Source organism: Salvelinus alpinus, chromosome 38 (genome assembly GCF_045679555.1).
Source record: "Salvelinus alpinus chromosome 38, SLU_Salpinus.1, whole genome shotgun sequence".
NCBI lineage: Eukaryota > Metazoa > Chordata > Actinopteri > Salmoniformes > Salmonidae > Salvelinus > Salvelinus alpinus.
Genome location: NC_092123.1, coordinates 2,793,013 through 2,820,852, shown reverse-complemented (window position 1 = coordinate 2,820,852; position 27,840 = coordinate 2,793,013). Strand labels below are relative to the sequence as shown.

Genomic DNA, 27,840 nt, shown 5'->3' with positions numbered 1-27,840 from the left:
GCCTTTTACTAGACCTACTATCAGAGCTCTGGGTTAAACGGAGAGCGCAGTTAAACAAATGCTCCGGATCAAGGAAATTGTGCATGGCTTCACGTGTCAGTCAGGGAGGAAATTGAGAGATATTCAGAGTGAGCTCTAAGCCGCGGCGGCGACACGGGGACGCTAACGCCCTAGCGCCTCGCCATTCATCTTTAATGCAGTCGGGCCTGTCATTCAGACAGTCCATTTCCTGTGACTGGCGCACCGTGCCTAATCACCCGGTTATACCCACGATGGCATTCTCAAAGACACAGCACACACATACATAAACACACACCGGGCCTGTAGCCCACTGAGACAAGACACCAGATCATTTTAACCCAGTGTTAACACCGACAATGCCTTTCACCGCTGTTAGCCAACCTAATGACCCCCCCTCTTACTCCTCCCTCATCTCATCTCATCTCACCAACACATACCACACACACCATCACACACAAACTGCAATCCTGCAGATTCATCTTAACAAGCATGGACATGTCCTAATACGTCCCCAGAATGTGCTGACATTCTCAGGACGGTAGAAAAAAACAGGGCTCATTTAAAACAGTAAGCCACTGCTGAGGGACCTCATCTACATATATTCTAAACCTGTTAGAGGTGATGGGATCCTCCTGGTGGCGTAGTCCAGGACTTTGTTCCAAATGGCACCCTATTCCCTATACAGTGCACTACTTTCCACCAGTGCCATATGGGCCCTGTTCAAACGTAGTGCACTTTATAGGTAATAAGGTGCCATTTGGGAGGGGCCCAAGATCTCCTTTCTTTAGGGGGTCTGCAGGGGTTAACACAGGGCTAGGTGGTATTGATACACCCCAGCCTGGATCTATACCGGCGGTGCGACCGCGAGTTTGTTTACCTGCTTGTTAAGTAATTAAAATAGATTTCAGACTGAAGGCCCTAATCCTTTTAGAAACCACATTGATTGGACGACCGGCAGAGGAGAGTCATTGTGTCATTCAGTTCAACGTTTATTTTTTAACACAGGTGGAGTGTGTGTGTGTGTGTGTGTGTGTGTGTGTGTGTGTGTGTGTGTGTGTGTGTGTGTGTGTGTGTGTGTGTGTGTGTGTGTGTGTGTGTGTGTGTGTGTGTGTGTGTGTGCGTGTGTGCACACGTGCGTGCCTACATGTCTATGTGCACTGTGTGTTCCTCGTGAAATCGAAACATGGAAAAGTCCTCGACGTGGAGGACGTCATTAAGGGACTGTGGACTCTGAGGGGGTGTAGTAGAGAGGCAGCGAGAGAGGCCCACCTACAGATAATGGAGGGGAAGGCTCTCACCTCGTCTAAAGCTGTCTGTCTGCGTAAATAAAATGAGATAATTATTGAGTGAACAAGAGGCGAGACACTGAACGTCGCGAGGCGCACTCTTTTTTTTTACCGTTGCGGTCGGTAAATCAACGCAAACAGGTTTCTTTCAGACATTAAGTGCCCGCTAAGCACAGTAGATGCATCATATTTCAAGAGCGCTGCGTTTGTGTGGGTGAGGAGGCAGGGAAATGGAGTGTGATGGTTATCCATTACCTTACACGGTGTTGGACGATGATCATTTTCAAGTGACTCATTTCTGGAAGTACCATCTATTGGGTGCTTGGGGAGAGAAGACTGATAGGTAATCCAGAAGAACTATTCACAGGGTTTTTACCGCGGCAGCACAAAGAGACACTAGAAGAGAAAGGCTCTTTCCCCGCTCATTATTCTAATGTTGTAGTCAGAGAATAATCCACACGACGACGCGTACAAACACAACGAAATCACAGAGCAGGCCATTGGATTCACGGTCCGTAGGTACTAAATGAGACACAATATCAGCATATGCATACATCTCATTGTCAAATCAAATCAAATGTATTTGTTCCAAACACAATTTACAGCAGGTATAAAAGATGCACCGAAATGCTTATGTCCTAGCTCCCTCAACAATGCAGTACATTAACCAGTGATTAATAATAACAATGCAGTACATTAACCAGTGATTAATAATAACAATGCAGTACATTAACCAGTGATTAATAATAACAATGCAGTACATTAACCCGTGATTAATAATAACAATGCAGTACATTAACCAGTGATTACTAATAACAATGCAGTACATGTGGTCCCGTGTGGCTCAGTTGGTAGAGCATGGCGCTTGCAACGCCAGGGTTGTGGGTTCATTCCCCACGGGGGGACCAGGATGAATATGTATGAACTTTCCAATTTGTAAGTCGCTCTGGATAAGAGCGTCAGCTAAATGACTTAAATGTAAATGTAAATGTACATTAACCAGTGATTAATAATAACAATGCAGTACATTAACCAGTGATTAATAATAACAATGCAGTACATTAACCAATGATTAATAATAACATTGCAGTACATTAACCAGTGATTAATAATAACAATGCGGTACATTAACCAGTGATCAATAATAACAATGCGGTACATTAACCAGTGATCAATAATAACAATGCAGTACATTAACCAATGATTAATAATAACAATGCAGTACATTAACCAGTGATCAATAATAACAATGCAGTACATTAACCAGTGATTAATAATAACATTGCAGTACATTAACCAGTGATTAATAATAACAATGCGGTACATTAACCAGTGATCAATAATAACAATGCGGTACATTAACCAGTGATCAATAATAACAATGCAGTACATTAACCAATGATTAATAATAACAATGCAGTACATTAACCAGTGATCAATAATAACAATGCAGTACATTAACCAGTGATTAATAATAACAATGCAGTACATTAACCAGTGATTAATAATAACAATGCAGTACATTAACCAGTGATCAATAATAACAATGCAGTACATTAACCAGTGATTAATAATAACAATGCAGTACATTAACCAGTGATTAATAATAACAATGCAGTACATTAACCAGTGATCAATAATAACAATGCAGTACATTAACCAGTGATTAATAATAACAATGCAGTACATTAACCAGTGATCAATAATAACAATGCAGTACATTAACCAGTGATCAATAATAACAATGCAGTACATTAACCAGTGATTAATAATAGCAATGCAGTACATTAACCAGTGATCAATAATAACAATGCAGTACATTAACCAGTGATTAATAATAACAATGAGAAGAGTCCAAAATAGTAGATGTAATAGAGCTAGTTGTACATTAATAATGGACTGGATTTACACTGTATTTTCTAATATTAAGTGGGTAGTGAGATCAATAGTATATAATAGAACAGCAGCGTTGACTGTGTGTGTGTGTGTGTGTGTGTGTGTGTGAGAGTTCTGTGTGTGCTTATGTGTGTGTTTGTGTGTAAGGGTTGGATATGTGGGTAGTCAGTGCAAATAATTTCTATGGTCCATATATAGTCTCCGGTGCAAATAGTCTCTAATGTGCAGCAGGTCTGTGCAGGGAGACAGCTAGGTTGAGTTTTTCAGCAGTCTGATGGCCTGGTGGTTGAAGCTGTCTCGGAGCCTGTTGGTCTGGGACCCGATATTCCGATACCGCTTGCCGGATGGTAGCAGAGTGAAAAGTCTGTGGCTCGGGTGACTGGAGTCCTTGATGATCTTTTGGGCCTTCCTCAGGCACCGCCTGGTGTAGATGTCCTGAAAGGCAGGAAGTCCGCCCCAAGTGATGTATTAGGCCCTCTATAGGGCCTTCTGGTTTAGGGCGAAGCAGTTGCCATACCAGGAGTACCAGGCTGTCAAATGTGCAGCTGTAGAACTTCATTAGGATCCGAGATCCCATGCCGAATTTCTTCAGGCGCCTACGGTGGTAGTGTAATTGGACCATGTCAGGTTCTCTGTGATGTGGACGCCGAGGAACTTGGAGCTTTAGACCCTCTCCACTGCAGCCCTGTCAATGACAATAGGGGAGGGCTCCTCCCCCTGTTTCCTGTAGTCCACGATCAGCTCCTTGGTTTGGCTGACGCTGAGGGAGAGGCTGTTCCCTGACACCACAAGGAGCAGAGGAGGGGGCTGAGCATGCACCCGTATGGGGCCCCCGTGTTGAGGGTCAGCGTGGCAGAGGTGTTGTTGCCTACCCTCACCACCTGGGGTCTGCCTGTCAGGAAGTCCAGGATCCAATTGCAGATGGTCCTCATACCCAGGGCCTTGAGCTTAGTGTCAAGCTTGAAGGGGACTATGGTGTTGAACGCTGAGCTGTAGGCAATGAACAGCATTCTCACATAGGTGTTCCTCTTGTCCAGGTGGGATAGGGTAGTGTGTAGCGCAATGGTGATTGCGTCATCTGTGGATCTGTTGGGGAGGTATGCAAATTGGAGTGGGTCCAGGGTGTCAGGTAAGGTGGAGCTGATGTGGTCCTTGACCAGCCTCTTGAAGCACTTCATGACAACAGATGTAAGTGCTACAGGATGTTAGCAGTTGATGTTATTCTTCAACAACACAGACCCCAAAGCAAATCAGGGGGAGAAAAATAGATTTATTCAAAGAGAACAAATCATAGTTGTTATGCTTGAAAGTGGATGTTCGATGGTCATTCTTCCCTGTTCTCGTTGTTTCTCCACTGAGACAGGATGTAGTTTATACCGACGCCTAGCCTGTTGTTGACTAACTAGAATTCACTGCAGTAAAATTGGGCCAATGGCCAAATACAAAGTATCCTGTTTCAGGCTTCAATGTATAGATAGTTTGGACCAATGAGAACTTGCCACACGCGCTATGAGTCCCAAACTGGAAGCCCTACACAGATTCTAAACAGATGTTGAACTGAAAAACAACTAGTTCCATTGATCTCTAGTTCTCTGCACTTTGTATTTATCGCTGAATATTCTTACAAGGGTGATAGTAATTTAGGCGGGTTGCCTTAGTTTGCTTGGATAAAGGGACAATGATGGACATCTTGAAGCATGTGGTCACCACAGACTGGGACAGGGAGAGTTTGAATACTCCAGCCAGCTGGTGTGCACATGCTCTGAGGACGCGGCCGGGGATGCCGTCTGCTCTGCGAGTATTCACATGCTTGAAGGTCCTACTCACATCAGTCACAGAGATTGAGAGCTCAGTCCTCTACAGCAGTGGGGGGCCTCGTAGAGTGATCAGTGTTGATTTCCTCGAAATGAGCATACAGTAGAAGATGCTTAGCTTGTCTAGGAGAAAGGCATCTGTGTTCGCCATGCTGATAGTTTTCCCCTTGTAGTCCGCAATGGTTTGTAGTCCTTGCCACATGCTTCAAGCGTCAGCCATCTAAATGCAATCCCTGTACTGTCTTTTTTCGTCTTTTGATTTATTTCTGGAGGTCGTAGCTGGTCTTTTTGTATTCATCCATATTCCCAGAAATCCAAGTTGAATGCGCTGGTTCGCGCTCTCAGTTTTGCACGGATGTTGCTATTGAACTACAGTTTCTGTTTGGGATATGTGTGAATAGTCATTGTTGGGATAACATCCTCTATGCATTTCCTGATGAACCCTGTGACTGAGTCTGTGTACTCGTTGATGTTATTGTCAGAGGCAACCCAGACAATTTCTCAGTCTTGTAGCATAAATTCTGATTGGTCAGACCAGCGTTTAACAAATCTTACCATGGCTTTTCCTGCTTTAATTTTTGTTTGTAGACTTGCAGGATCAGAATGAAGGTGTGGTCTGATTTTCCGAAGGGGGTCGAAGGAGGGCTTTGTGTCCGTCTCGGAAATGGAGAAATGTCCAACTTATTTTTCCTGCAAGAGGCAAGAGATGTGTTGGTGGAATTTTGGGAGAACTTTCATTAGATTTATTTTGTTAAAGTCCCCTACAAAGAATGTGGACTCGAGATATGCTGTTTTCAATTTGTTCATATTCCTGTGTGATTCCTTGAGTGCCAGTGTGGTGTCGACTTGAAAAATATTGTTCATGGAAATCAAATGTCAATTAAAGCCAATTTGGTACATTTCATGTACAAGAAATACCTACAATTACTATTATCTTCATTTGAAAGAGTTTTGTCACACCTTCTGACAACAGTGGAACCAGAGTTTCCTCTTGAATGGTTATTGAACACCAGCCACTGATGCATAACTTTGTCTGTTGTCACTGGCTTTCTGTCTGTGTGTGTGTGCTGCGGCAGGCACGGTAACGTTAAGCTCTTGACAGACGAGTCAGGCATGGCTGTCAAAGTGACACTGTTTGTGAATGAGTGTGTGTGTGTGCGTGCGTGCGTGCTTGTGTGCATCGAATGCATGCGCTTCTTGATAGTGGTTGGTGTCAGATTAAATTCTACACTGCCATAGCCAACAGTGCAAACCCCTCCAACAGAGAGAGGAGTCACCAGTTAAGAGTTCTGCTGCTGCTAATTATCTGATGATAGCCACCCTGACAATCCTCCAAAAGAGGAAAAGGCGGGCGACCGCGTGTTGGTGAGATGGGGGTCAGAGGCCCGCTCCAAACAGGAGTTGGCTCAGATTAAAAACTGCCTTCAGCAGAGCACAGCCTGTCTCTACTACTGAACAGCACCATTCTGAAATAACCCCAACCTCCATATTGAACTGTAAATGCATGGGATCAGTTTGGGAGTCAAAGGTGTCAAGTCTTTCACACTTCACATCAGGCACTGCCAGCTCAGGCGGGTTTTTCATCCAACAAAAATCTACATGAAGGGATACAGACACACCAAATAAAAGGACATTATTGACAGTTTGCAATTATTTAATTCATGCCTGAAATTATACGGAATAAGAAAAATGTGCTTACTTTAATATTGCTAATAATATTTTACAATTTGGTAAAACATGACGAAAACCATTGGTTAATTCCAGACTCATTTGGAGTCTAAAATACCTCTACTTTGAATTCAATGTGGATTTCATTCTGGTGTAACTCACACAGGTTGTCTAAGCACTCAAACAGTGGATCAATATGGCCATCGATCTGTGGCATTGAGACTGAGCCAGACGTGTCGAGGGGGCAAGAGATTCTCACTAGCGTTCCCCAGTCTACCTCTGAGGAGCGGCAACACACTCACACCCCACACTCTCAAAATAAAAATAACTCCAACCAAACTACACCACACTTATTTCAGTCTCTTTGCTCCCGAGACATTTGTGCCTTTGGAAGTTGGAATAAGCTGTTAGTTTAACTCTATGAGGACATCCATTACAGTTCTCTGAGTGAATATCAATCCAGCCAGGCAGTCAGCGTAACATCATCACAGGTTCTCAGACTGAACTGACGCCGTCGATTCCTTTGAATAATTCATCTGGACTGAGTGATAAGATGCCCTCTGATGCAGCTCTGAGACTGAGGGGTAGATTTGGAAAAGTCCAAACTTTACAAGAACCAGCCCGTGACTGACTGATCAATATATATTTCAGACAACTCACTCATGATATCACACCACAAGACGAGGAAAGACACAGATACTTGCTTCATTTACAAAGAGAAGATCTTAGTGTCTTAATGTCATTAGTCATTATTTCCTCTCCTATCCTCTATTTTCCCTTTTGTTTTACAATAACTGCTTTAGTATTACATCAAATTAGTGGGGAGGAAATCAAAAAATCGTTATTGTAAGTATAATTACAATTGACAAAAAGAATATCAATCATCGCTTATTTCCATTTCACAGAGAGACCAGGTTAGTCAATTCCTCAAACAAGTTCCAGACAGGTATTTGGAAGCATCAAACTAAACAGGCAAAACCACGGCGATTACAAAACGCCTACCTCCTTAATATGGCATCTCGACGGATGGAGCGTGATGGGGGGTAGCAATAAGCCAGACGGTGTCTCAGAGGAATAAGAGAGAGCAGATTTAATGTAATCATAAGGGAAGCTCATCTTTCAGGGAACAGTAATAATGAGCAATCAATAAGGGCCCTAACAGAGTTAGAGAGAGTGCCTGACAGCAGCTGTAGGCCTGTTAACAGGCAGTGTCTGCTCTCATATTACTGGGGTGGGTGCACCGTGACACACACACACACACACACACACACACACACACACACACACACACACACACACACACACACACACACACACACACACACACACACACACACACACACACACACACACACACACACACACACACACACACACACACACACACACACACACACCTGGTGTCACCAGCAGTGTGTCAGTCTCTATCGATCTCTGGCTTTAATCACATTCACTGTTAATGTACCCGAAAGGTGTTAGAGTGGTCTAAGCTGTACTACAGATAAACTAGTGTAAAGCGGATATTAGAAACACACTTTTCGTGTGAGCACCGTCAAACGTTTGACCAGTATCTCACTTCAAAAAACAAGGACATTGATTTGAATGAGAACGCCTAAAATGGCTTCGTAATGGTCAAAGTGAAAGAGTGCAATGAACCTTAACGGCGCTGAGGAGATGACATCATTAGCTTCGGTGAAAATATCTGACCCTAAATCAGTTGCTAGGGGCAACGTCTACCCCCTTTCCTCTGGACAACACAGTACTGCAATAAGTCAGTCATCTCCTACCTTACTGTGATCACACTTTCAGACAATCAGCGAGAGAGATAGAGAGAGGGGAGGCTAACAGAAAGAGAGAGCGAGAGAACGAGAGAGAGAGAGAGAGAGAGAGAGAGAGAGAGAGAGAGAGAGAGAGAGAGAGAGAGAGAGAGAGAGAGAGAGAGAGAGAGAGAGGGGGGCTAACAGAAAGAGAGAGCGAGAGAAAAAGAGAGAGAGAGAGAGAGAGAGAGGGAGAGAGAGAGGAAAGTAAAATAAAGGAAAGGAAATGCGACACACCACACTGACACTCTCACTTGACTGACCCTCCAAGACCAGGTACACATTAACCCAATTACAACATGCTAGCCCAGGTAGCCTAGCTCTACACATTAGCCCAATTACAACATGCTAGCCCAGGTAGCCTAGCTCTACACATTAGCCCAATTACAACATGCTAGCCCAGGTAGCCTAGCTCTACACATTAACCCAATTACAACATGCTAGCCCAGGTAGCCTAGCTCTACACATTAGCCCAATTACAACATGCTAGCCCAGGTAGCCTAGCTCTACACATTAGCCCAATTACAACATGCTAGCCCAGGTAGCCTAGCTCTACACATTAACCCAATTACAACATGCTAGCCCAGGTAGCCTAGCTCTACACATTAGCCCAATTACAACATGCTAGCCCAGGTAGCCTAGCTCTACACATTAGCCCAATTACAACATGATAGCCATGCTAGCCTAGCTCACACCCAATTACAAATCAAAACAAATTTTACTGGTCCCTAGACATATTTTGCAGATGTTATCGCAGGTGCAGCGAAATGTTTCTAGCTCCAACAGTGCAATATACGTAATAATACACACAATACACACAAATTAAGAAATAGAACGAGCAATGTCAGAGTTGAGAGTATTTTTTATTTAACCTTTATTTAACTAGGCAAGTCAGTTAAGAACAAATTCTCATTTACAATGACGGCCTAGGAACAGTGGGTTAACTGCCTTGTTCAGGGGCAGAACGACAGATCTTTACCTTGTCAGCTCAGGGATTAAATCTAGGCAACCTTTCGGTTACTGGCCCAACGCTCTAACCACTAGACTACCTGCCGCTCCAAGCTATATATAAATATATACTGTGTATATATTGTTGTATATAGACCGTATGGACATTAAAGGTGTGGAATGAATATCAAAGGTGTGTACAGCAGTAGTTATATAGATTGAGCCTTGACTAGAACACAGTATATAGATATGAAATGGGTAAAACATTATGGAAACATTATTAAAGGGAGCAAGTGTTCAATGACCATGTACATTGGGCAACACGACATATGTACCTGTGTGAGCAAGGCTTGCTGGGCTAGCATGTTGTAATCCACTACAGGTACCTGTGTGAGCTGGAGGATGGAGCAACATGCTAGCCCAGCTAGCCTTACTCACACAGGTACCTGTGTCATGTAATAATCTTCCCAGTGTGAAATAGTTCTCAATCGTTTTGATTGTGTTCTGATTGTGACGTCATGCTGTATAATATCTCCCAGCGCGAAAATGTTCCCAGTTAATTGCACGCACATCTCTTTATGTGGATGGCTGAGCTCGTCTCTTCATGTGGATGGCTGAGCTCGTCTCTTTATGTGGATGGCTGAGCTCGTCTCTTCATGTGGATGGCTGAGCTCGTCTCTTTATGTGGATGGCTGAGCTCGTCTCTTCATGTGGATGGCTGAGCTCGTCTCTTTATGTGGATGGCTGAGCTCGTCTCTTTATGTGGATGGCTGAGCTCGTCTCTTCATGTGGATGGCTGAGCTCGTCTCTTTATGTGGATGGCTGAGCTCGTCTCTTCATGTGGATGGCTGAGCTCATCTCTTTATGTGGATGGCTGAGCTCATCTCTATATGTGGATGGCTGAGCTCGTCTCTTTATGTGGATGGCTGAGCTCGTCTCTTTATGTGGATGGCTGAGCTCATCTCTATATGTGGATGGCTGAGCTCGTCTCTTTATGTGGATGGCTGAGCTCGTCTCTTTATGTGGATGGCTGAGCTCATCTCTTTATGTGGATGGCTGAGCTCGTCTCTTTATGTGGATGGCTGAGCTCGTCTCTTTATGTGGATGGCTGAGCTCGTCTCTTCATGTGGATGGCTGAGCTCGTCTCTTTATGTGGATGGCTGAGCTCGTCTCTTTAAGTGGATGGCTGAGCTCGTGTGGATGTTTCTCTCACACCCTGCCTCGACCTGACTTCACAATCAGAACGATTGAGAACTATTTCACACTGGGAAGATTTGTACATGACAACCTGCAGTGAATTACAACATCCTAACCCAGCTAGACTAGCTCACACAGGTACCTGTAGTGAATTACATATAACATTTTGCAATGGGCCTTATTATAGGACAACAACCACCCAAGCCACTGCCTGTTCACACTGCTATCATCCAGAAGGTGAGGTCAGTACTGGTGCATCAAAGCTGGGACCGAGAGATTGAGAAACAGCTTCTATCTTAAGGCCATCAGACTGCTAAACAGCAATCACTAACTCAGAGAGGCTGCCTACATTGAGACCCAATCACTGGACACTTTAATAACTGGATCACTAGTCAATTTAAATAATGCCACTTTAATAATGTTTACATACCTTACATTACTCATATCAGATGTATATACTGTATTATATACCATTTACTGCACCTTGCCTATGCCGCTCGGCCATCTACTTCCCGCGCCGACAGAGATGGCCGCCTCGCTTAGCGTTCCTAGGAAACTATGCAGTATTTTTTTTTTTTATGTGTTATTTCTTACATTGGTACCCCAGGTAATCTTAGGTTTTATTACATACAGTCGGGAGGAACTATTGGATATAAGAGCAACGTCAACTCACCATCATTACGACCAGGAATACGACTTTCCTGAAGCGGATCCTCTGTTTTGCCCACCACCCAGGACTATGGATCCGATCCCAGCCGGCGAACCAAAACAACAACGCCGTAAAAGGGGCAGACGAAGTGGTCTTCTGGTCAGGCTCCGTAGACGGGCACATCGCGCACCGCTCCCGAGCATACTACTCGCCAATGTCCAGTCTCTTGACAACAAGGTAGATGAAATCCGAGCAAGGGTAGCATTCCAGAGAGACATAAGAGACTGTAACGTTCTTTGCTTCACGGAAACATGGCTCACTCGAGACACGCTATCGGAGTCGGTACAGCCAGCTGGTTTCTTCACGCATCGCGCTGACAGAAACAAGCATCTTTCTGGTAAGAAGAAGGGCGGGGGGGGGGGGGGGGGGTATGCCTTATGATTAACGAGACGTGGTGTGATCATAACAACATACAGGAACTCAAGTCCTTCTGTTCACCTGACTTAGAATTCCTTACAATCAAATGTCGACCGCATTATCTACCAAGAGAATTCTCTTCGATTATAATCACAGCCGCATATATTCCCCCCCAAGCAGACACATCGATGGCCCTGAACGAACTTCATTTGACTCTATGTAAACTGGAAACCACATATCCTGAGGCTGCATTCATTGTAGCTGGGGATTTTAACAAAGCTAATCTGAAAACAAGACTCCCTAAATTCTATCAGCATATCGATTGTGCAACCAGGAATGGTAAAACCCTAGATCATTGTTATTCTAACTTCCGCAACGCATATAAGGCCCTCCACCGCCCTCCTTTCCGAAAAGCTGACCACGACTCCATTTTGTTGCTCCCAGCCTATAGACAGAAACTAAAACAGGAAGCTCCCGCGCTCAGGTCTGTTCAACGCTGGTCCGACCAATCTGATTCCACGCTTCAAGATTGCTTCGATCACGTGGACTGGGATATGTTCCGCATTGCATCAAACAACAACATTGACGAATACGCTGATTCGGTGAGCGAGTTTATTAGCAAGTGCATCGGCAATGTCATACCCACAGCAACTATTAAAACATTCCCAAACCAGAAACCGTGGATTGATGGGAGCATTTGCACGAAACTGAAAGCGCGAACCACTGCATTTTAATCAGGGCAAGGTGACCGGAAACATGACCGAATACAAACAGTGTAGCTATTCCCTCAGCAAGGCAATCAAACAAGCTAAGCGTCAGTATAGAGACAAAGTAGAGTCGCAATTCAACGGCTCAGACACAAGAGGTATGTGGCAGGGTCTACAGTCAATCACGGATTACAAAAAGAAAACCAGCCCCGTCGCGGACCAGAATGTCTTGCTCCCAGACAGACTAAACAACTTCTTTGCTCGCTTTGAGGACAATACAGTGCTACTGACACGGCCCGCTACCAAAACCTGCGGACTCTCCTTCACTGCAGCCGACGTGAGTAAAACATTTAAGCATGTTAACCCTCGCAAGGCTGCAGGCCCAGACGGCATCCCCAGCCGTGTCCTCAGAGCATGCGCAGACCAGCTGGCTGGTGTGTTTACGAACATATTCAATCAATCCTTATCCCAGTCTGCTGTTCCCACATGCTTCAAGAGGGCCACCATTGTTCCTGTTCCCAAGAAAGCTAAGGTAACTGAGCTAAACGACTACCACCCCGTAGCACTCACTTCCGTCATCATGAAGTGCTTTGAGAGACTAGTCAAGGACCATATCACCTCCACCCTACCTGACACCCTAGACCCACTCCAATTTGCTTACCGCCCCAATAGGTCCACAGACGAGGCAATCGCAACCACACTGCACACTGCCCTAACCCATCTGGACAAGAGGAATACCTATGTGAGAATGCTGTTCATCGACTACAGCTCAGCATTTAACACCATTGTACCCTCCAAACTCGTCATCAAGCTCGAGACCCTGGGTCTCGACCCCGCCCTGTGCAACTGGGTCATGGACTTCCTGACGGGCCGCCCCCAGGTGGTGAGGGTAGGTAACAACATCTCCACCCCGCTGATCCTCAACACTGGGGCCCCACAAGGGTGCGTTCTGAGCCCTCTCCTGTACTCACTGTTCACCCACGACTGCGTGGCCATGCACGCCTCCAACTCAATCATCAAGTTTGCAGACGACACTACAGTGGTAGGCTTGATTACCAACAATGACGAGACGGCCTACAGGGAGGAGGTGAGGGTCCTCGGTGTGTGGTGTCAGGAAAATAACCTCACACTCAACACCAACAAAACAAAGGAGATGATCGTGGACTTCAGGAAACAGCAGAGGGAACACCCCCCTATCCACATCGACGGGACAGTAGTGGAGAGGGTAGTAAGTTTTAAGTTCCTCGTACACATCACGGACAAACTGAATTGGTCCACCCACACAGACAGCGTTGTGAAGAAGGCGCAGCAGCGCCACTTTAAACAATGCCACTTCATATAATGTTTACATACCCTACATTACTCATCTCATATGTATATACTGTACTCGATACCATCTACTGCATCTTGCCTATGCCGTTCTGTACCATCACCCACTCTTCTTCATTCCTTTACACTTGTGTGTATAAGGTAGTTGTTGTGAAATTGTTAGGGTAGATTACTCGTTGGTTATTACTGCATTGTCGGAACTAGAAGCACAAGCATTTCGCTACACTCGCATTAACATCTGCTAACCATGTGTATGTGACAAATCAAATTTGATTTGATTTGATTTGAACGCTCATCCATATACTTTTATGTACACATTCTCATTCACCCCTTTAGATTTGTGTGTTGTTGGTAGTTGTTGGGGAATTGTTAGATTACTTGTTAGATTTGTGTGTATTAGGTAGTTGTTGGGAATTGTTAGATTACTTGTTAGATATTACTGCACTGTTGGAACTAGAAACACAATCATTTCGCTACACTCGCATTAACATCTGCTAACCATGTGTATGTGACCAATAAAATTTGATTTGATTTCTTATAGAGGTGGGGGCAATTTTGAACTGTGTATTAAATGAGCTATTCAAACATATTCCTAAATTGACTTCAGGCAAGAGAAATGAGGCTATGAGGCAGTGTCTAACATGGGAATCTCTTCAGATTACTTTTGTTTCCTATCCCACAGCACCACACATCACTGAGCCAGCCTGTGTGTGCTGTGTGTGTGTGTGTGCATTAAGGCTGGGTAAACTACAGCCCTCTCTCCCTGGGGAGCACTTACTCACTCCAAGAAAGCAGAGCTGGAGGATGGAGCTAAACAAGGGTTCATTGGCCAAAATATCTCCTCTTTCTCCACACACACACACACGCACACACACACACACACACACACACACACACACACACACACACACACACACACACACACACACACACACACACACACACACACACACACACACACACACACACAAACAAACACTTTCCCGTAAGCAATATCCCCTGAAGCACTCATCCACTGAGAATAGCCAAACAGTGGTGGAGCGAAGAAAAGACAGAGAGAATGAATGGAAACAGAGATAAGCGAGTCTAGGAGCTGGACTAGGTCCAGGGGAGCAGGGGAACAAACCACAGCCTTCCTCTACGACCACTTCTTACTGCGTCCGTAACATGTCAACCTAATGGCATGGACATGCAGCCAATTGATTTGTAAACCAATAGGCCTGTCCCTCTTGCACATTCAGATTACTTAGTTCACCGGTTCAGCACGGAATGAATAGTCTTCTCCAACACTCACTCTGACCACAGAGATGGTACTGGGAGGGTACATGACGGTAAAAGGGGAGGGGAATATGCATATCTTCATGTTTACAGATTGCTCATGTACATTATTTAGACATAGACGAATGCAAGTGCACACAAGTATGTAGATAGCCCATTCCATGTCAAATGAACCTCGTTTTTCTTTTCATCAAAATAATCATTTGACTGCTAACCATATAGTAATCTATATCATGTTTAATGGAAGCTAGGGATATTTGACAGTCTGAAAGATATGTTGTGGTCCTCAATGTGAAAATGGTGGAAAACAACGACCCCGGGACTGAAGTAATGATCATCTCAGGTTATTTACAAGTGATGGAGTGTGGTTGATGACTGATGTGGCCGCACACGGACACTAAGCTCTAAATCTAATATCTATTAAATACAACCGTACAATATCTCTCGCTGACCACCGGCACAGTACAAAGGACTTGAACTATAGTTGCGAGCGGTGAGAATAACTTCATATTATCCACAGTCCGAGCACATTTCACTCATGTCTGTGTTCAAGTGAATCGCCATGAAAATCCCTTTATCTACAAAGGCACTGTAGTCCGTATTGTACAGTGCTGCTATTATGGTCTGTCGAGGTCCGTCTCCCCCACGATACGTGGCCCTCTCCCTTTTTCACTGACGTCTCCACACGGACTCCTCTGTCTCACTGCTAAGTGGGGAAACATTCATTTGAAATGCTTGAAGATATGAGAGAGACTAAGATTGATTGGCCTTAGGTGACCTATACATTTACAGTATTAAGGATTAGATGTAGTCTTTATCACGTTATTCAGGTGTGGCCTAAAAATCCGATATTTGGTACTGTCGTTCCGCGCATGTGCGCATGCGCGAACACACAATGAAAGACCTACTTAAAGATAGCACTCAACTACTATAATCTCCTAATACACATACATTTTCCCTCGTGTTAGGATGATTTCACACCCCTGTAATCGTTAGGGGGAGGGCTGGAGAAATAAGGCGTTATGAGCATTGTACCTGGGAGACCACAATGGGCATGCAGATTACAGAAACAAGCCGTTTAGCAGGTAGACATCTCAGAGCTTAACTCTATCTCAGCTAGACTATAGCAAGTCATAGGAGAGAGTCTTAATTGTGCTAACAGAACACCACATAACCATATTGAGAATGATTCTACTGAAATCAGACTAACTTCCGGTAAATGTGTAATATCAGGAAATCTACACATTTAAGGTACAGAAGCTAACTGTTTGTCTTGTCTAGACCCTGATCTTACCAATCTTATGTCTGAACCAACCCAGTATGTAATGTGCTACTAATGAACGAGCAGGCCCATTGGCAGGCAGGCGGGCAGCTCTAATTCTCCTTCACAGGCGATCATGTTGCAGCGGAGAGCCAGATCAATACCATTTGCTCGATACACGGGAGGACTGGAATCCATAAAAGCGCTTTTATTGAGTAATTAAACACCCATTACAGTCCCAGGCAGCCAAACAATAAATTTGATAATCCTCTAAGACGCAGATCCACAGTGGTGATTAATACCCGGGTGAATGCATGGCCAGGGTGACATAAAGGCTCTAGACTAGATGACACTCTGCTAAGGGCTAGCCTAGCGAGCGAATACCGTACTGTAAACAGGACTGGACTGCCTTCCAAGGGAGCAGAGATTCTAGTGCTTCAGAACAAATTAAAGGGTGTGGTACTGTACCCAGCTAGCACAGAACATTCCCGTAACATTCCCGAAAGGTTCTCCTTTGGTTCTCCTACAATGTTCTTGGAATCAAAATGTGTTAGCTGGGTAGTACATTCTAAAGGTTATGTCTGTTAAGAATATTCTGCTATTAGGATTATTAGTGGAGAATGCTGGGGGAAAGGTGTCTGTAGCAAATAACTGGGTTGCATTGTAAAATTCATGGAAAGAGAGGGATAACTGACATTGGCACCAGACAAATATGGGTCAGTTGAAATGTTGCAGTATCACGAGCGTCAATAAAACCCATTCTGGAGAACAGTAAGTGAACCTTTTGCTTTCTTAACAATACATTGTGAATTTAATATGGTGCTTTGAAGTACAACCATAAAACTATCACCTCTAGCTGTCTCTAAAATGACAAATGTGTTCGACCCTGAGATAAATCTACAGCTACCAGTTAGTGATGTGGGAAAAAATCGATACAGTTACATATCGGGATATTATTTTTGACGATATTTCGCATCGTACCATTTTGACAATACTACAATATTATTTGTGCGCTAGTTGGCTGTACCTGCACTAAAACTCCAGTATTTTCCCTTTATAGCTTGTTCTCCATCTTCGAATCGCAATACATATAGAACCGTGAGAATCACAATACATATTGTATCGACACCTAAGTATGGTGATAATATTGTACCGTGAGGTCCCTGCCAATTACCAGCCCTTTCTACTACCACTTTAAAAATACTCGCACCACTTTTCATAATTGCAACAATGATTTTATTCCATTCATACGGCCCACCGCAGTTCTTTTTGAAACTTTTTTAAGGACCCATGCTTTCTACACTTTCACAACTCGTCAAAATACCCACAATCTCGCCCTTGTTGGAGAGCGTTTAGCCTTGTTGCGCCAACAATATGGCGCCTGGGTAATTCTTCTTAAATATGAATGGTCCATTCAGTCTGCTCAATGGACTCTTCTGGCAAAACCCCCCTTTTCTATCCTGACAACAATATTCAGCGCAGCGCTCTTGGCAGTTTCCCGGCCAAAGTAACAAAAGAGGAACTCGAATACGTCGCTGACGGTTTCAAAAGCATTAAGCCTTCAGTGAAATGCCTAGTTCTTGGCAAAAGCAAAGTGATTTGACAACAATGGACAAATCATACAGTGGTTTATGAGCTTTGCAGGACACAACGGCAGTCTTTATTCCAAAGCACACATTAGTAATCATGTCATTGAGCCCCCCCAGGGTTCTCATTGGCCCGGAGGAGTGTGAAGAACAGGATTAATGTGTCGACCGGGTGGAGGGTGGAAGTTGGCCAAGTCTCTCAATTCAACACTAAATGTGATGAGGTTCTTTTGCCACACACACACTAAGAACAGAAACACATACAAGAAGAACACCCACACACACAAACACCGATTTTTGCATGTTTTCTATCTAATAAGACTAAAACAAGCGAGTGGTGAGTTAAAAGTAGAAGAGGATATATTTTCTACATGTCAAACAAAACCTTCTGAAAATAATGGAAGCAATTGCATCGGTTGGGTTTAAAAAAAAAAATATATATCTTCCTCTTTGACCCAAAACAACTCCCACGACTGATGCACACCCACTCAAAAGTCAATACCACGCGTGTATCTGCCTATATGGATAATGTATGAAACCAGGTTGAGGAGCTCAGAGCTGCATCTCATTACCCAGTGCATACAGTACCATCCTTAGCCGAGTCTACATTCTCACACACAGCCAAACCCTGCACCCGACACAAACACACAAAAACTGATAGAGACTCTAACACACAAATTGGCAAGCACACCCACAAAGACACAAACATGCTTGCATACACATTGCCGCACACAGACACACACCCTTCTCCACAGGTCCCCCGCAGATCAACCTGATTATGCACACGCTTCTGCTGGACGCGGCACTTTACAAAACACTACTCTCCTCCATCCTCGCTGTCTGTTTCTCTCCCCTCCCTCCCGGAGACAGGCCACAGGCTGCCGTGCTGGCCGTGCCGCACACACACACACACACACACACACACACACACACACACACACACACACACACACACACACACACACACACACACACACACACACACACACACACACACACACACACACACACACACACACACACACACATAACACACCCAGCCCAGCCACTCAAGGTCCTTTATGCCACCCCCTGGCAGCCTGCCAAGCTGTCAGACACACACACACACACACACAACTCTGCGGAGAGAGGGGCTGGGTGAATAAATATGCCAGGCAGGGACTTACTTGACCGCGGCTGACAAGAGAAAGAGAGAGAGAGAGATTGCGCGATTCTCCAATGATCGTCTGCCTAATCAAGCTGTACACCAGCCGAGACGCACAGAGTAAGATATAGGATCAGATCACAGGCAGATGAGAGATGACTCAATTCTCTCCCTCTCTCTGCTGCTGTCTTTTCTCTCCACCCAGCAGCCCTGAAAAAAAGCAGTCATCGTTTAATAACTGGTTCCCTCATCAGGCAATTCGCATATCAACGCACCGTTTAACTCAGATGTCCATATCAATAACTTAATTAGAATCATCGAAGGTCTCATTTGAAAATACAATGTACAGGATAAGCCGTGGTCTATAGTGGATCTAACGAAGCCGAATATCCGGTGGCAGGACGTTGGCTTTAATAAGTCTTTAGCATATTTAACTTTTCCCATCACCTCGGTAGAATGTGTTAATATCTAAGAGAATCTTAGCCATGGGTAGTATGGAGAGATTGAGCAGCAGAGAAGCCACGCGGGGTGAGAAATGACTGATTAAAATTCCAAATGGGCAGTGAAAAAAAGAGAGGGGGAAAAATCCATAGCTTCGATTTGATTAAACCTATGAAAATGGTGCATTACATAAAAAACAGGGGAACTTCAAACACTTTGAGCACTTGCCATGCACAGGGAAGATATTATTTTAATTCCTGTATTCACACCAAGGTGAATTCAGCTGAACTCTGGATGAAGAAACAGTGCGACGTTCCCGAGATGTGTGCTGTCTGTCTCAAGTGTTCACAGATGAGTATAATTGCATGATGGGTAAAGTGTTTGAAACGGTAGATGGTCACTAGTGGACTGTTGTCTGACACTGCTTCTCCTTCCAGGCCCCATACTGATTCCTTTACTTATCTACTAATTTACTACCACAATCTCAACACACACCTGAGCTCTCACACTTGTCTTTCTGCACCATACACAATTACAACGTCAGAAAAAAAACTCCCTGAAACCCACTTGTAATGTTGAATGATGGGGAAAGTATTTTACGGTAAAAAAATGATAACAATAGATTTTACAATAATGGGCCCCACTTAAAATAGCATACTCAAAATACTAAATAGGCTAATGAATACAAAGTGCTGACTATCATCACCATAATGAAAACATCCATACATACAAAAAAAGACATCCCTCCCCTTATTACTGGGTATATGGTGATACCTAAAGTACTGTGCCTTCAGAAAGTATTCATACCTCTTGAATTACAGTATTCCACACTCTGTTGTGTAACAGCTTGAATTCAAAATGTATTACATGTATTTATTTTCATTTATACACAATACCCCATAATGACAAAGTGAAAACATGTTTTTAGACATTTTTTGCAAATGTATTGAAAATTAAATACATTCATGTCTGATTTACATAAGTATTCACACCCCTGAGTCTATAATTTGTAGAAGCACCTGCAAAGATTACAGCTGTGAATCTTTCTGGTTTAGTCTCTAAGAGCTTTGCACACCTGGATTGTGCAACATTTGCACATTATTCTTTTAAAAGTTAATCAAGCTCTGTCAAATTGGTTGTTGGTCATTGCTAGACAATAATTTGTAGCTCTTGCAATACATTTTCAAGTAGATTTGAGTCAAAACTGTAACTTGGGCACTCAGGAACATCCACTGTTATCTTGGTAAGAAACTCCAGTGTAGATTTGGCCTTCTATTTTAGGTTATTGTCCTTCTGAAAGGTGAATTCATCTCTCAATGTCTGGTGGAAAGCAGACTGAATCAGGTTTTCCTCTAGGATTTTGCCTGTGCTAAGCTCAATTCTATTGATTTTTTATCCTGAAAAACTCCCCAGTCTTAACGATTACAAGCATACCCATAACATGATGCAGCCACCACTATGCTTGAAAATATGGAGAGTGGTACTCAGTAATGTGTTGTATTAACACAAAAAATGTATGGCTTTGCCACATTTTTTGCAGCATTACTTTAGTGCCTTATTGCAAACAGGATGCATGTTTTGGAATATTTGTATTCTGTACATGCTTCCTTCTTTTCCCTCTGTCAATTAGGTTAGTGCTGTTGAGTAAATACAATTTTGTTGATCCATCCTCAGTTTTCTCCTATAACAGATATTAAACTCTGAAACTATTTTAAAGTCACCAATGGCCTCATGGTGAAATTCCTGAGCAGTTTCCTTCCTCTCCAGCAACTGAGTTAGGAAGGACACCTGTACCTTTGTAGTGACTGGGTATATTGACACACCAACCAAAGTGTGTATCAAATGTCTGCTTGTTTTATTATGTGACTTCTTAAGCACATTTTTACTCCTGGACTTATTTAGATTTGCAATAGAAAAGGGCTTGACTCAAGGCATTTCAGCTTTCCATTTTTTATGAATTTGTAAATATTTCAAAAAACATAATTCCACTTTGACATATTGGGGTATTGTGTGTGGGCCAGTGACAACAAATCTAAATTGAATTAATTTTAAATTCAGGCTGTAACACAACAAAATGTAGAAAAAGTGTGAATACTTTCTGAAGGCAATGTATATATGCTCCTAGACCAGATACAGTAGCAAGTATTACTGTACTAAACCAGATGCTCTACATCAGGAGACCTCTTTCTCTCCTAAACCCCCACAAGACACAGGGCTGTCAGCACTCAGAATGATAACAGCATGATGACAGTCTGAGGGAGGGGAAGAACAAACAGATCACCGTTCAAATGGCTAGAGGAAGGATTTAGGCATTTGTCTCTGGGACTATCATACTTTCCAAAAGAATGCCTTTGCCCATACACTGTCATTCAGAGGAACACCAAACACAAAAAAACATCTAAACAGACAGCCAGAGCTGACAGACTGATCCAAAGAAATGAAGGAGGAGGAAGACGAGGAGGGGGTGCAGGAGGAGAGCGAGGAGGGGCAGGCTGGATGTCAAGGATTTACGGATTGGCGGCCGTTCATCTTTGCAGCAGCAGAACGAATGCTTCTTCGTCTCACAGACAGTATAGCAACAGACAGCTGCCTCCCGTTTCCAGCGCTGTGTGCCTCTCTAACTTAGATCACTGAGAGAGTTGTCAGCACACACAGAGAGACACGCACAAAGACAACATAGCCAGCTGCCACAAGTCCAGGGACTAGTTTTTGGAGAGAGAGAGAGAGAGAGAGAGAGAGAGAGACAGAGAGAGAGAGAGAGAGAGAGAGAGAGAGAGAGAGAGAGAAAGAGAGAGAGAGAGAGAGAGAGAGAGAGAGAGAGAGAGAGAGAGAGAGAGAGAGAGAGAGAGAGGGGGGGGGGGGGGATTTGCATGAGCCAGGCTCCCTTGGGGTCATTCCTCGCTCGCTGAAATGGGGAGAGCACAAAAGACAACACTTATATTTGCTAAAAGATGACAACCCTGCCTAGATCTCATTTGAAGCCGGCCTTTGTCAGGAGCTGCAGACGAGAGAAATCCACTGATATTTGCGAGAGAGAGAGAGAGCGTCTGACAAGTGTCTCTTTCTTTAACATTACAAGGAATCCATCTACATACATCTTCCTGAGCAGTAATTCCCCAGGGTTCAGTATATGCATGGGAGTCATTTTGGAACGTTAATAAGAGAGAGGGCTTCTTTAATGGTAAACATTACAGACGGATAGAAACTGTCAGGCTAATTCCTGTCTTTAGTCCCACAGGGAATAGTCCAGCTAGCCTTAACGCCAAACCGCTCTCTGTATTCATTCTGAGTCAGAGGGAAAATCACTAGCTAGATAAACAAAGTAATCGCGAGGAGACTGTTATATGTTAGTGTCTCTGTTTGTGAAGACCGTTTTCTTTAACCCTCTCTAATATCTCTACTATCCCCTTCATTATCTCTTTGAGCAACTATTACGGCGCTTCTGACAAAGACATAAAATGAGACATTATGTACATAATGAGGGGAATCATTGGTGCTGTCAGTTTCAGTTTCTAATATAGTAGGGATGTGTAGTGGATAGTGATCTTTAGTGTTTAGATCTTTAGCACAACATGATAATACTATGTGAGAGTGAATAAGCACACACACACACACGCACACACACACACATACATCCAACACACCTACACATACACACACTCCACCCCCCGTCCCACACACACACAACTCTCATTACATCAGCAACAGCCAGTATAAATGACACGGGGTATAAGTCACTCTCTGTGCCTGTAGCCTCCACAACTTCCTTCTCTCTATCAATTTATCAGGAGAACCACCGGGTAGAAACACACCATTAAGAGACTGCTCAGTGCATACCAGCTATCCATCACTACACTAAATGACGTAGAACGTCAACTTCCTTATTTAGGAAATAACCAAATTAAATCCAGTAAATATCAGTACAGATAGTTGTCCTGATTTTAAAAAAGGAATAAATCGTGTTTAATGTTCACACGGGCTTTTGCCTTGACTTGTGCGACAAGAGATCACTCATCTGTAGGGGCCCAAACTGAGATATTTGGATTTGCAAACAGGCTCCATGATGTGCGTAATAGAATCGAAAACAGAATACAGATGTGCTGTATAAATCAAGCAAAATACATTTGAGAACGAATCAAGCAACAGCATTATAGCAAGGGGACATTTTTACAATGCAACGGAATATCTCGATCTGAAACAGTCTTCATCTTTATTCCAGAGAAGTTCTTGGCTGTATTAGCCTGCACTATAACAAGCTGCATTATGTGGGCTAATCTAATGAAAACAAATCTATTCTATCATCAGGCAAATATATAGTGGATTTACATGAAATTAATGAATTAGTAAAGTAAGGGGGTGGAAAAGGATAATCAATCGACATATGTGACTGACTACACCACGAGCTGTGGTGCGTTTCAGAGAGAGAGAGAGAGAGAGAGAGAGAGAGAGAGAGAGAGAGAGAGAGAGGCTAATATTAACATTCATCTCTATACTAAGGTATAAAACAACAAGTGAAAACTTAGTGACAGATTAACATGACAAATTAACAAAATGTTGATGTTGAAGAAAGTAGGCTAAGTCCTGTTTGTTATTTCTCGGAACACACAGAGAAATACAAATTAGACTTGGTGCATAATATTCTGTCTGGCCTACCTTGTGATGAATGTTTCATTACATTATCTAATGAACAAATACTATTTTTTGTGACTTTAAAAAAGTTAATTCTTGTCCATTTTGAATTGCACACCTCACATTATAGTTTGTATGATGCATACGGATCAGCGCCACAAAGCCAGTCCAGAAATGGGATAGGCCTAAATCTTCTATGCTCACATATTCAGGATGAAGTAGAATTATTGTCATGCTCATTCGGGATATTTTGGTTTTGATGCAAAATATCTCAATAGTCTTTTATCAATTTGAAATATGTGTCTAATAGCCTAACTAGGCTATATATTTCAGTGTTCAATGTTGATAAAGGCCTAATGGTGACAAAGATGATCTCTTAATGTGTTATTAATAGCTGCTTAAAACTGCTGTTTGTCATTTCTGATGAGGTTAATAATCAATTACTATCTATAATTCTTATTTGTAGGGTAGGTTTCTGGTATAAGAAACATTCTATTCAACTGATAAACTGATAAATGACTGATATATTGTGATTATATTACAGATTGTTTGCCACACCTGAGACTAACAAAAGCTAACCTTATAGTGTATTCTCCTAATCATTTGATTATACTCATTTACTAGTAGTATATCCATAATAACAACGTTTGAGGATTAGTATAACACGTGTACCGGTATATTAGTTATAATTTAGGCAGACTAATATATTCTGAATATAGCCTACATAACAAGTGAACCTGGGATACATTCCTGTTAGTCTACTATTGCCCAAGCTCAGCGCGTGAAAGGGGTTCTGGGTGCAGCAATTCCGAAAACATATCGGCATCATAATGATGTGCATTCAAAGCCAGCACAGACAGACGTCAAGGGTCCGTTTGCATTCACGGCGACCATCTGATGCGAGGAATATTCCATTAGGTATACTATAGTAATCATTTGTTTTCCGAGAGTGGCAACAATTCGGCCTAGATAGAGTCTGATGCAAAATGATTTTGATATTTTAATCGTTTTAACTTGGACACAAGCCTGAGGATGATAGGCCTAATAGCATGGAAAAATCAACATGTAGGCCTACATTGCTAAACTCTCACAAAACAATGTACACGCATGCAACATATCTCAGTATACATCAGTAATATTTCCTGACATTATTTTAAAGAAACTGACACAAAACACATGCTTGAACACAAGCACGGTCAAAACAACCACAATTTAAAAATAACAACAACAGTTCATCAAATGAAAGATTGGAAAAAATAACCTACCATAGACGCTGCTGCTACTGATCATTTCTCGCTGCGAATAACGGGGAAGAAGAGGGGAGAGCATTGGAATTGGAATTTGGACGAGGAGGAATTCCAAAGGTTGTTTTACATAAGAGGCACTACTCTCCTTCTAGTCAGGGCTACTCAATACTCATTCTAACCTACATGTATACTATTACAGGGAAAGTGGACCCTGGCAGCAGAACGCTGTTGGATAGCGCTGTAGAGGGGGGGGGGGGGGGGGGAATCATATGATGGTGCATCCACTTGGTTCACACCAGATCATTTGCCCATTGATTACTGTTATTATGTTATCGAGAAATTACATGTGGTGATATCGCTCTCGCCTAATAAAAATACACCAGCTCTAGCATAGGCTACTCTCGTGCTTTAACAATAGATGGCGTGTCACAAGGACTGTGATATTGCATCCGCTCATGCGAACGATAAGATGCATAGGGATACTTGTTGTAATCACCGTATGCATGTATAAAAGTTGGCTACTTTGAAACAATTCAAATATCGGCCCAGCATCCCCCCCACATGCACTGTCATTCGAACCGAGCAATAGCCCTTGGATCGCCTACATAAGAACACAACATACCCATGCGGTTTTAAGTGACACTAATCCAAAACGCAAATGCGCTACTTTACAATCCTAAAACGAACAAACTCGTTGATAAATGATTTGCAAAACCACTAAAACTTGTTTTTAACTGTGAATGCTTAAATCCCGTATGATTCATTGCGTCTCGGAGGGCGGTGGTGTCTTTACGGATAAAGCGCTTAGGTGCCCTGCTAAGGCAAGACTCGCCTAATATCGGCTACTTTAATTGCGGACATCTCGAATCTAGTTCTGGAAAGGCTTACCTGTATGTGCGACAGGTCGACCTCTGGGGTTAGAGAAACATCGATCCACGGTAGAATTTGCTGATGAATGACTGTGCGGTGGGTTAAGCGAGGCTGCCTGCGATTTAAAACCATTCCAAGTTAGCGCAGGCAACACTGACCACAGCCACTGCCATGTTGGAATTTCAAACCCTAAAACAGCTGCTTCGGAGACTGACCAGTATGCCTCGCATTGCGCATGCGTCTAGCAAAGACCAGAAATTCAAAGTCCCGCGTAAAGGGGGTAATTATGCAAGGTTATTATCTTGTTATACCGACAGACATCGAGGCAGCATTGTATTGGGAAATAAGCAGAAGCTCGTGATTGTGTTCAAGTAAAAGCTACAGTAGACTATTGTAGGCTATGAGATTGGATCTGTCTAAGCAGATACTTTTAATCTATGGATTATTTATAATAGCGTGCAGATAAAAAAAAAGATCAATTGCAAATAAGAAATCAATAACCATTGTCCCATATTTAGAGAACTATCTGGGAATGTAGCCTATCGTGTGAATGTGTGATTGCTGTGTGACACACGCGCGCACACACAGACACGCACTCATTCCACTAGCCCCAGTGCTGTATCTCCCAATGATAATTATAGCACCAATGTAGAATTATCTATCTGAGTCCTAATTAGAGCTGAACTGTCCCAGTTAACACCAGATAGGTTAACACCTATCAGAGCATCAGTAGGGAGATCACATTTAAACAAGACATCAAAGATGGAACAACTGTCAGATGAAGTTCAGTGTGTCAAATAAAGGCTCAATTGAAACATCCCAATTATCATGGCAGATATATTTTATTTATTTACACAATCAAAGTCCTGGTAATAAGAGCCAGGAATTGATTTGTATACAGTTGAAATAAAGGGAATAAGTACATTTAAAAAATAGTGAGACGTCTGCGATGGTCTTCAGTGCTCACAAAAGAACAGTTGACGACACTGAGTGGACACTTGCGCGCGCCCCCGCACACACACCTAGACACACAAAGAGGTTCAATTGGGAATTATTTTTTAAAGTGCTATAAAACTGTCCCCAAAAGGGGTTGCTATTTCGATGACCATTTTTAACAGAGAATCGCTTCAATTCCCACTGTATGCTCCCATCTGTTCCACTCTGTTCCCCTTCAATTTAACCCCTGATCACACATGGCCTGGCTGGCTGACTGACTGACTAGGGCTGGCTCTATACTGTAGGGTTTCACTGGCCTTTTACGGGACCTCTGGTTTGGACATCATCAGTTCAGCATGGAGCTATTCCAAATCCCAGTGCTCCAGTTTCCATCACACCTCCCTATACAGGTTCCAATGTAGGTCTACCACCTTGTGGTCCCCAGGTATACCTCCAGACAGTGAGACAGACCAACAGACAGACAGATAGACAGACAGATAGACAAGCAGACAGACAGACCAACAGATAGACCAACAGACCGACAGACAAGCAGATATACAGACATTTTCCACGCTAAAAAATAAGAGGTGCAATTTACACTGAGTGTACAAAACATTAGGAACACCTACTCTTTCCATGCCATAGACTGGCCAGGTGAATTCAGTTGAAAGCTATGATCCCTTATTAATGTCACCTGTT

The 27,840-nt window shown here is 43.1% G+C and overlaps 1 protein-coding gene across 1 annotated transcript in view; it reads right to left on the bottom strand.

The window, feature by feature from the left end:
- LOC139566325 (fidgetin-like) overlaps positions 1 to 26,376 on the bottom strand; it is a 41,955-nt gene extending 15,579 nt beyond the window's left edge. The window contains exons 1-2 of the mRNA XM_071387441.1: positions 26,224 to 26,376; positions 25,354 to 25,384 (exon numbers count right to left, since the gene is read on the bottom strand). Coding sequence (XP_071243542.1) covers positions 25,354 to 25,384; positions 26,224 to 26,337 — 145 coding nt within the window. The 5' untranslated portion in view covers positions 26,338 to 26,376. The remainder of the gene's footprint in view (positions 1 to 25,353; positions 25,385 to 26,223) is intronic.
- Positions 26,377 to 27,840: the final 1,464 nt, after the last annotated feature.